Source organism: Homarus americanus, unplaced genomic scaffold (genome assembly GCF_018991925.1).
Source record: "Homarus americanus isolate GMGI-L3 unplaced genomic scaffold, GMGI_Hamer_2.0 scaffold11150, whole genome shotgun sequence".
NCBI lineage: Eukaryota > Metazoa > Arthropoda > Malacostraca > Decapoda > Nephropidae > Homarus > Homarus americanus.
The window spans coordinates 1051517-1063691 of NW_024720555.1; the positions used below are offsets into that span (position 1 = coordinate 1051517).

Genomic DNA, 12175 nt, shown 5'->3' on the forward strand with positions numbered 1-12175 from the left:
GTGATGTCAGCCTGTCTTAGTTACAGCATGATGGGTTAGTGATGATGATGTCAGCCTGTCTTAGTTACAGTATGATGGATGTTAGTGATGGTGATGTCAGCCTGTCTTAGTTACAGCATGATGGGACGCTAGTGATGATGATGTCAGCCTGTCTTAGTTACAGTATGATGGGATGTTAGTGATGGTGATGTTAGCCTGTCTTAGTTACAGTATGATGGGACGCTAGTGATGGTGATGTCAGCCTGTCTTAGTTACAGTATGATGGGATGTTAGTGATGGTGATGTCAGCCTGTCTTAGTTACAGTATGATGAGTGGTGACATAGTTACAGTATGCTATGATGATGATGTCAGCCTGTCTTAGTTAGCAGTATGATGGGATGTTAGTGATGATGATGTCAGCCTGTCTTAGTTACAGTATGATGGGACGCTAGTGATGATGATGTCAGCCTGTCTTAGTTACAGTATGATGGGCCGCTAGTGATGGTGATGTAGCCTGTCTTAGTTACAGTATGATGGGACGCTAGTGATGATGATGTCAGCCTGTCTTAGTTACAGTATGATGGGATGTTAGTGATGGTGATGTTAGCCTGTCTTAGTTACAGTATGATGGGAGTTAGTGATGGTGATGTTAGCCTGTCTTAGTTACAGTATGATGGGACGCTAGTGATGATGATGTCAGCTGTCTTAGTTACAGTATGATGGGATGTTAGTGATGGTGATGTCAGCCTGTCTTAGTTACAGTATGATGGGACGCTAGTGATGATGATGTCAGCCTGTCTTAGTTACAGTATGATGGGACGCTAGTGATGGTGATGTCAGCCTGTCTTAGTTACAGTATGATGGGACGCTAGTGATGATGATGACAATGATAAAAGATGATGATGATAATGTTAGCCTCTCTCTACCAATCACCCGTTAAAACAAGCAACAGACAGAACAACAAAGGAAGTACTACGTATCTGTGTTAGTGGTCACCCAGGGTAGGTAACAAGGAGGAGTGACAGACAAAGATAAACACAGTTCTCGACAGTTTCTACATCTTTCAAATCACCAAAATGTTCAATATCAATCTCTTCCTGGAGAACGGCAGAGCGTCAACAAACACCCAGAGTTATTGGTTAGATATGAAGTAAAATTCTGCCCCGACAAGTAGCAACACTAAGTCATACAGCTGACCTGGATAACACCCTTCTCACATCTGTCTCAAGCCAGGGAGTGAACCCAGGACACACGTGATGAGATACACACATTGCCACTGTACAAACTGTGGGTGTCACAGGTCATACAGTACTATAGGGTGTCCATAAATCTTTAACCTATTCCAAAAACATTATAGACACAACGGTCCAGTCTTATACTACAAGAACGAGTCATAATTTATTTTTTTTAGTTTATTGGGCACCCCCCTACATCCTGTGCAAGGTGAAGTGCAGAAGCACTCACAGCGCCCATCTGGGAAGCATGCTAAGTTCATGCTTGCCTTTATGTCTCATGAGATAAGGGCATAGAAGCCAAAAGGGTCATAGGTTTTTTGTCAAGGGCCTAGAAGCCTGAAAAGTCACAGGTTTTGTCAGCAAGTTATTGGAAGCTCCAACAACTTTCCATGAATACTAATTCGCAACTTTTCGATTTACAACAGGTACCTACTTTACTGCTAGGTGAACAGGGACCAAGGGAGGCTAGGATGTGTGTCCAAACAACTTTCCACCGGCCCGGGAATCAAACCCGTGACATCTCGCTTGCGAGGCAAGAGTGGTACCGCTCTACCACCGGCGCCCCTTGAACGAATCATAATTATTGTCCTTGTATTCGTAGACGTCTACACATGCACTGCGTTCTGTCTATAATATTATTGAGGTCATTAAGGTTTTAAATGGGTCAGATAATCCATATACTGTACAGTATTTACATCTTAAACTGTGAGTCATCATCTTCAGTCAGATGGATTAATGGTGAACTGACTAGTAACAGTTGTAAGGTCACCCAGTCATGCCAACCCACTCCTTTTACACAGCTGAGTGGGCACGAGTGGGCAGGCTCATACAGTACATATACAAATGTTACAGACTCAGCATAAATAAGTAAAATATAATACAGTGCTCAACACAGACTACAGTACACTACAGTACTCTCATGTCTCAACAGGAAACTGACAAGCTCAATGGACTTATCAGCCTAGAGAGGCCATTAAAGGTCAAAGACTGTCCAAATGTCATAGTACTGCACCATTGAACTTCTTATCGACAAGAACTTTAAGAAAAAGTTTTTCAAAGTGGAGTATAATATATTGTTAATGCTCTCAGCTCACTCAACAGCTACGAGATAACCCGACAAATTCTGCACTGTGTAATCTTCCCAAGTTAAACACAACACTAAACCAAATCCAAGGGTGAATCCAGGTTTATATGACTAAACCAAAAATTCTGAATAAAGGACAAATTTGTGCTAACCTGTTTTGCCATCAAATAACTGCAACAATATCCTACATGATTCAACTCTGGGAAATGTGTTTGTTATGCAAATGAAGTCAATAATTTGCAAATTTCAAATACTGTATAATGTAATTACCTTAATAGCAGATGTGGGGTATTAAATTTTTTAGTAAGTATTCAATTATCCATTGTTGATTGATATCACTTCAAAATATTTACTCTTCCACTTGAACACACTGTAAAAATATTTGTTACTGCTATGCAAATTAACTACTTTAAATAGACCACAACGCAACTATCAGGATGAAAAACACATGCTGAAACTACAATACTGAATACTCCTTGAATCTTAACCTAACACATAAAACAACATTGAGAAACCAGAAAGATTTCAGCCAATTATCTAAGTAAACAAATGAATAAACTGCTGATACAAAGTGTTAGCAACAACAGTAATAAACCTTTCCTAATATATTGAACAGAGATACAAACTTGTTGGGCTTTGTCATCACAAGTTGTCACCTGACTTGACCTAGCACTAAATACCTGTTGATATTACCTGAAAGCAGCCTGCGGTGTCTCACTCATGCCACACCTCTACAGTACAGTAGGTCAGGCCCAAACCTAAGCTAACTTAACCATACCAAACAGACACAAATCCAACCATATCCAAACCATTCCTACCAGACCCCAACCTAACCTAACCATTCCTACCAGACCCCAACCTAACCTAACCATTCCTACCAGACCCCAACCTAACCTAACCATTCCTACCAGACCCCAACCTAACCTAACCATTCCTACCAGACCCCAACCTAACCAAACCATACCTACCAGACCCCAACCTAACCTAACCTAACCATTCCTACCAGACCCCAACCCTAACCCTAACCATTCCTACCAGACCCCAACCTAACCATTCCTACCAGACCCCAAATCCCATATCCAAACCATACTACAGACCAACCTAACCTAATCCCTTTAGACCCCAACCCACCTAACCATACCAGACCCCAACCTAACCTAACCATTCCTACCAGACCCCAACCTAACCTAACCATTCCTACCAGACCCCAACCTAACCTAACCATTCCTACCAGACCCCAACCTAACCTAACCATTCCTACCAGACCCCAACCTAACCTAACCTAACCATTCCTACCAGACCCCAACCTAACCTAACCATTCCTACCAGACCCCAACCTAACCTAACCATTCCTACCAGACCCCAACCTAACCTAACCATTACTAACAGACCCTTAACCCAGTCATCCCCAAGTACTATATTTGTTAGCAGTCACGATGTTTAAATACTTGTTCTATGCAGCTGGGGATTAAGCATTACTAATGACTAAACACGTCACTCAGTCACTGTTTGAAGTAACTTTATTAGTGCCAAGGATACAAAATTAAGATCCACCTTTGGATAATTTTTATTTTATTTGTGTACTATAATATACTAGTGATGTGAGGCAAGTACTGGGGGCTTCACTTGCTGTTTGCCCGAGAGGATTGCTAATACTGTATATGTATATCCATTATTTATGCTATCTCTCACTTATCTCTCTCATTCCATCTGCCTCTCTCTCACTCCACCTTTCTCTCCATCCATCTCTCATCCTCTTTCTCACTCCATCCATCTCTCATCCTCCCTCCATCTCCCTCTTTCTCCAGTCATTTCCCTCTCTCCATTCATCTCTCTCCCTCCACCTCTCTCTCACTCTCCCTCCACTTCCATCTCTCACTCTCCCTCCACTTCCATCTCTCACCTTCCCTCCATCTCTCTCAACAGTTACATTGCCAAAACTCTGAGGCTACGAGCAAGTGACCCCATCCCACCCAGTACAGTACTTACAAAATGGCATATGAATCTCTGCCCCATGTGTAAAATAATAATAATAATAATAATAATAATAATAATAATAATAATAAAAATAATAATAATAATAATAATAATAATAATAAAGGTTTACTGATACATATAATAACCAATTTCGATTTAATGCAGTAGAGAATGATTATTAAAATGGTTGTGGTTTGTATATATACTGTAGTACTGTACCCTATGATCCAGCCAATGTAGAGGAGGAGGAGATAAACTATGAGACTCTCCGGTAGACAACAAGACACACTATGAGACTCTCCGGGAGACAACAAGACACACTATGAGACTCTCCGGTAGACAACAAGACACACTATGAGACTCTCCGGGAGACAACAAGACACACTATGAGACTCTCCGGTAGACAACAAGACACACTATGAGACTCTCCGGTAGACAACAACACACACTATGAGACTCTCCGGTAGACAACAAGACACACTATGAGACTCTGGTAAACAACAACACACACTATGAGACTCTCCGGTGAACAACAAGACACACTACTGAGACTCTCCGATGACAACAACACACACTCCCGAGACTCTCGGTAGACAACAACACACACTGTAAGACTCTCCGGTAGACAACAAGACACACTAGAGACTCTCCGGAGACAACAACACACTTCTCGGGGAGACAACAACACACGCCTGAGACTCTCCGATGGGCAACAACACACACTATGAGACTCTCCGGTGAGCAACAACACACACTATGAGACTCTCATTGAGCAACAACACACATATAGACTCTCCGGGGAGACAACAACACACTATAAGAGACTCTCCATTGAGCAACAACACACACTATGAGACTCTCCCACATTGAACAACTAACACACACACTATAGAGACTCTCCAGTAGACAACAAAGACACACCATAAGAGACTCTCCGGGGGAACAACAACACACACTACGAGACTCTCCGAGGAGACAACAACACACACTATGAGACTCTCCATTGAGCAACAACACACACTATGAGACTCTCCAGTGAACAACCAACACACACTAGAGACTCTCCGGTGAGCAACAACACACACTATGAGACTCTCCGGGAACAACAACCACACTAGGAGACTCTCCGAGACTCTCCAGACAACAACACACACTATGAGACTCTCCGGTAGACAACAAGACACACTATGAGACTCCACTAACAACACACACCATGAGACTCTCCGGTAGACAACAACACACACTATGAGACTCTCCGGTGAACAACAAGACACACTATGAGACTCTCCGGAGCAACAACACACTATGAGACTCTCCGGGAGACAACAACACACACTATGAGACTCTCCAGGAGACAACAACACACACTATGAGACTCTCCGGGAGACAACAAGACACACTATGAGACTCTCCGGTAGACAACAACACACACTATGAGACTCTCCGGGAGACAACAAGACACACTATGAGACTCTCCGGGAGACAACAAGACACACTATGAGATGCTGTGAGAAGAACGACAGATACAACAAAGTGAATCCAGATGTGTTAATAAAACCATTCTAATCCAAGCAGAGTTCAATGAGGACCAGGGAACAAAATAACGTAAAAAAAAAATATATATTAATAAAACCTAAAAGCATGGCCAACATCGCTACGTCACTTTCTACGTGTGTTTTGAATAAGGGGAATAACCAGTTCGAAAATGTGATTAAAATAGAACTATCCAACCAACCTACTGTGATCCAACCCCTCGCACCTCCAGCAGACACAACAACAAATTATATCACTCACCCTCGTGGGGACCTTGGCCGTCAGCACAAACAATCGACATGATGCAAAAGCCTGGAAAAAAAGAAAGAAAATAAACTATAGTCGTGATCTTGACACACACACACACGGCACATCTCACCTATGAGGCAAAAATCAAACTGTTTGAAAAATGTAATGTAACAATGTTGTGTATTATATAATTCTTGCATCTCACTTCCTCCTCACATGACTTTCTTCACTAAAACATCCCAACATTGTTCCTCCTCATGTGGATGTTATGCCAGCTGAGGCTTATGATCTGTGATGCATCAATCAGCAATTTCACAGTCAATAAATGTTTGGAAGTTTGCCAGGAGGGACCAGGGGCTCTTCTACTAGAACTAGAGGCTGAACAATGTGAATCAATGCCATGTTCTCTTACCTGGCCTGCCCCTCCCTAATGTATAAATAAAATGCATTCATTCAACAGACTTTACACTTGAACACAATACAATGCAGTACATCCAGCATAAACTATATAAATACCCGGTACATGCAGGAGTTGATCTATAAATCTGGATCTGAAATGATTGTTGTCACCAAACAGACTGGTAATTGATATATTTTGCTGATGTTACTCATAAGAATAATTTGCCTTGTGTATCTCTGAAACCTAAACCCCTTCACCATGGGGATGCCACTTTTGATATTTTATTTGGCAAGACAATTTTATTCATCTGGGAGGGGACACCAAACAAAAAGGGGTTAAGCTCGGTCAACGCTTGTTCGTACGTGTCCAGGCAGTGTATAGTACAGGTAACGTACTTTCAAGAGTGTCTGTGTTCACTTCTGCTTCAATATTTGATTCATGGTAGTAAATTAAAGAATCTGTAGGACACTTACCAACACCCGATTGTCTGTCTTATCTCCTCTGGTCTCAACTTTTACGAGCACCTTCAACGTGAGCTTCACTTTACGTCCAAGGCATTGGCGTATGGAATCTGTAAAAGATGAAATGGGAAAATACATTAAATTCCTCATACACAGAGTACAGTGCATTACAAAGGCACATAATTTGGGGGAATGAGGTTAGGTTAGGAGAGGTTGTTAGGTTAGATTAAGTTAGGTTAGCGTATGGGTGGTTGATCTTTACATAAAATAAGCTGAGGTGGAGAATCTTCACTGATTCTAAAATACTCAGTGATAGGTTTAGGGCCCACTCACACGGAGGACGGAATGGACATAATTTGATGCAAATTGTCCAATTGAGCAAGTCAAGTTAAAAGCGCCTATCTCCCACTATACAGATATTTGAATCTTTCAAATTTTATCCGAGAGGGAAGACAGTTTCCCTCTCCCTACAATGACAGTCGTGTAACAGGTACTAGCTAAGCTGAGAAAATCATAATACCAACCGCAGCGCCATATATCTTCTGTCTCTGGACAATTTGAGTCGGATTATGTCTGGTTCTGGCCTTGGTGTGAGCGGGCCTTTAGAACATAAGAACATAAGAAAATGAGGAGTCTGCAATAGGCCGGTTGGCCTGTGCATGGCAGCTCCTGTCGAGAGTTACTACCACTCTCTATCATCCATGAATCTATCTAGCTCGAGAAGGAAGGTCACCACTTTCTAAATATTCTAACAGGGTCTTCATTGATGTTTGTGTTACTGCATGAATTTAAGTATACAGTGGGGGAGGAAGTAAAATACCATTATGAACATACAATAATACCGGGTAATGTAACAGTTTGACCGAGCAACACATTTTATAAAGGACAAGTTCAGCTGTGGTATTACCTGTATACAGTATTAAATGTTTTATGAAATCTTTACCAATGCCAGTACAGTATGTTTATATTAATGACAACCTGGAGAAACGAGGATAAAGTAATTTGAAAACCACTGGTGAAGCAGACAAAAATTGACTAACCAAACCTAACACTTCTGGGTAACTCAGTTAGTTAGATTGTAGAGCTAAAATGATCCTTGGTACAGTAATTGCCACCTGTCATCATTGCTACATGGTGTAAATCCCAAAGTTTTGGGGAGGAAGTGATGTTGATAAGACTATCGCCCGTATTATTAAACAACAGTTTTCCTTTAGAGGGTCGTCATGTTTCAACCTGAGTTTTAAACTAAATGAGTCCTGAGGGACACTGCAGTACAGTACTTAACGGGGAAGTGTGGCGGTAAAATTAACTAATTCCATTATCAAAAATTAATTTTATTGGAATTAGTTCATTTTACCGCCACACTTCCCCATTAAGTACTGTACTGTGGTGTCCCTCAGGGCTCATTTAGTTTAAAACTCGGGTTGAAACATGACGACCCTCTTCAAGGGAAGATGTTGTTTAATATTACGGGCGTTAGATGCTTCTAAGGGAAAGTTTACATCAATTATTTCCTTTTATGTTATGCATTAAGATAATATAGTACAGTACAGTACAGTACAGTAGTAGGAATGAAAATCTTATCCCAAAACTGGTACAGTATATACTTACAGACTCCTGTATGGATTTATCGGGACCATTAACAAAAAATCTGTTTACAGGATAACTTAACATTATCTCTTATTACAGGAGCTAGTGAAGTTGGTTACAAAAATTCTGAAGTTCCTCAAAAACATGATAACTACACACACACACATGTAGCCGCAGGTAAGACTGGCAGTGAACCTTTCATGAAGCTTGACATAAACAACCCTAACTATCTGGGGGTATGAATCTGGGGTAGGTTAAGTTAGCATTAGAGTGGTTAATCTTCAGGTGAAATAAGCTGGGGTGGAGATCCTTCAGATGATACAAATTACCCTTGCTTAAAAAAAAATACCTTGGGAACTCATTTAGATTAAGAACCCCTGCACACTACACCTGATGATTAATTAAACACCCTAATGCTAAATGGAGTGATGGGGATAGGTTAAGTTAGGTCAGTTTGGGTTATGTCATCTTTCATAAATGGTCACAGTCTCACACACAGTCACCCACTATGTTAAAATGGTTTGTTATCACACCCTACACCTCTTACTGTAACAAGCAATAGTTTTTAATAGTTCTGTCAAACCAAACGTAGTTAATATTTTTTATTTAGTACAACTGCACATGAGTTCTTAACCCAGGAAATGAAGTGGCAACCCTGACCTTACCATTGACCACCTCATCCATCAACACAAGTCAAACCAAATTCAAAATCACAAACAACTGTACAGCCTATACTATATATACCATGACACAAGATTACCAAATTGCCTTGTTAGGTGCCATACTGACGGTAGCATCAATACCCTAAACACAGCTACTCTTTAAATTAGGTTAAGTGAGGTTAGGTTATCTGGGTAACTATGGACAAGACCAAGTTAGATTATGTTGGATGACTGTTAAAGACGGACCAGTGTGATACTGAACACTGATACACCTCACGAGGCCTAACACAAGTGAATAGATATTTCATGAGTCAAATCATCATATAAATTCACGGTGATTCATTATATACACACAGCACAGGTATATAAATATTTGGTCACTAACACGTCAATAACGCAAAAAGTAACACCAGAAATACATTAGAGGTTTATTTCCATTATGACCCTAAGCTGACCTGTCCTTTCGTGACCTCCTAATTAACTAAAACTCAATGAAATTCCTCCTCATTGGCTGACACTGTCCCCAACACACCACCATTAGTCCTCATAAGTATCCATCACATTGAGAAAGTTTTAATAAGTCCCTCAAGATACACTTAAGTCAAATCTTTCCAAACGAGTAAATTTTACCAGTATAACTGTCTACTATAGCGGTAATATTCCCATCAACTTGTAAAGCTCCTGCGAGGTTAAATACCTAACTTAAACCCATAGTCTTGCTTGATACCGATAGCTAGAGTAGTCCTCGTGAACTACATTACCTCACCTGTCTACTGAGGGATATATCTACCTTTATTTCCCTCAAACTAAAGTCTTGTTTACATTTCAACATCACCATTTAAACACTTACCACTCAGTTCTCGGGTAATTATGTTCCTCCCAGTCATCTTGTTGATCTTATATGAACACAGTTAATATATCACGACATTCTTCACTAATGTGGATATGTTTCAGTTCGTTGTGTGTAATGTGTGGCGTTCTTTATCCTCAAAACAGGAGAGCAGCTCTAATAGGAGTGTCTCTCTCACTACTCCATGTTTGTGACGTCATATATCCCTGTTGAGCGACGTTGCCAAACTTATCAACCTACTTTTTACAATTATTGATTTAAAAACTGCAACGCTCACTTATGTAATTTATTTAAGATTTAGTTTAAAATCAATAGTTGTATGTAGTGTTTAGATGTTTATAATTAATTGAACTGTGGAAGGGGTAATAATTGAGTTATGTGGCATAGTGTTTGGCGCCCTTTCCCGATGTGAGACTTGCATAGGAATGATTCACTGTAAATGACTGTGGTTCATTCATTACGCCTTTTACCGTCTTATAGTCATCATTACACTGGAGAGAGGAGACTAAAGTGTACAAGGAATACAGTTAAGCAAAAGTAGAATTAAATAATCAAATATACCTCTGAAACGTTGGAGTGTTTAGAAAGCTTACAGTGCAAATATTGCAATCTTTGACCTTTCAATTAAAAAAAGTAATTAATATTTACCTATTCATGCCATATAACTCAATTAAAAAGACCCTTTTTGACAGTGGAGTTTATAACTAACCGTTTATCACTTTGAGCTGTAAACAGTCCATATCACCAATGAGTTGGCTGGTGTGCCGTCAACTGAGGTGAGGTGAGGTGAGTCAGCCGCTATCAGTTATCTCGCTTTGCATAGTTTATCTTGATTAAGAGCCACATAGTCTGAACATAATATGATAAGATATCGTAGAAATGTGGTAATTTTTCAGGTGATAGCTTTTAATATCAACTCATAAGTGGGGACTTACACAACAGTTATAAGCTACCTCAGTGCGGGCTGGTCACAAGGTATCTCAGTCTCCCAGTCAGTCAGTCAAGACATCCAAAACTAACGAAAGAAACTAACAAGAGTTACTAAGATCTAATCATAAGCTTTGTTTGTATACCTGTTGTCTAGGTACATTGTTTGTATACCTGTTGTCTCGGTACATTGTTTGTATACCTGTTGTCAAGGTACTATTGCTTGTATACCTGTATTGTTTAGGTACATTGTTTGTATACTTTTTTCTTTTTTAATTTTATCCTCTTCGCCACTGATCGGCTCGTTAGCCGCTTGGGCGGTCGGTCACGTCTGTTACGCATTGTTGACAAGTACTGGGTATGCACCGGCTCCTGAATGAGTGTTATTACATCATGCGGTCTACAAGATATTTAGGTTAAATTAGCTTAGCTTAGGTTAGGTCAGGTTAGGTCAGATTAGTTCAGGTTAGGTTAGGTTAGACAAAGATATCTTTGTAGACAGCACGCTATAGTAGCATCCGCCAGTGTTGGTCAAAGCCTATTCTTGAAACAGCTCACACTCAGTGCCGTCACAACACTCTCTGGCAGGTTGTTCCAAGAGTTCACAATTCTTACTCCAAAAAGGTTTCCCTCACAGTTTTCTGGACTTGTGTCTTCTTTAACCTTTAGCTGTGGCCCATTGAGGGGAGAGCGTCCCCCAACTCCAGGTATGGACGCTTGACTGAGCAGTGTCCTCTGAGATGTTCATAAACTTCAGTTGGGTCCCCCCTTGCCCGCCTGTAGTATAAACTAGGCAGTTGCAGGCGTTCTAGTCTCTCAGGGTAACTGAGGTGTAGTACAGGCACCAGTCTGGTGGCCCTCGTTTGGACATTTTCAATCAACTGACAGTCCCTAGCATATCTTGCGGACCAGACGGGGTGACAGTACATGCTCCAAACGGGGAAGCACCTGACTCTTGTATTGTCTTGGTACATTGTTTGTATATATGTGCGGTCTACGGTCTATGAACACTGTATACCTGCGTTGTCTATATTGCATGCTTAACTGTTTACTGATCCACATCAGTCATCATCATCATCAACGTTTTATGGCCATTTTCCATGCTTGCATTCCCTTACATTGTCTATTATGCCACGATGAAACATTCCTAGAACTGGAAACACACACTGACACTACCCGAGGTCACTTTCAAGCAAGATATTAATTTATAGAAAGAACAAACAGAGG

The 12175-nt window shown here is 40.7% G+C and overlaps 1 protein-coding gene across 1 annotated transcript in view; it reads right to left on the reverse strand.

The window, feature by feature from the left end:
* LOC121860580 (F-actin-uncapping protein LRRC16A-like) overlaps positions 1-10220 on the reverse strand; it is a 185545-nt gene extending 175325 nt beyond the window's left edge. Inside the window, 3 exon segments of the mRNA XM_042357746.1 lie at positions 6071-6121; positions 6932-7029; positions 10022-10220. Coding sequence (XP_042213680.1) covers positions 6071-6121; positions 6932-7029; positions 10022-10058 — 186 coding nt within the window. The 5' untranslated portion in view covers positions 10059-10220.
* Between the last annotated feature and the right edge of the window lie 1955 nt (positions 10221-12175).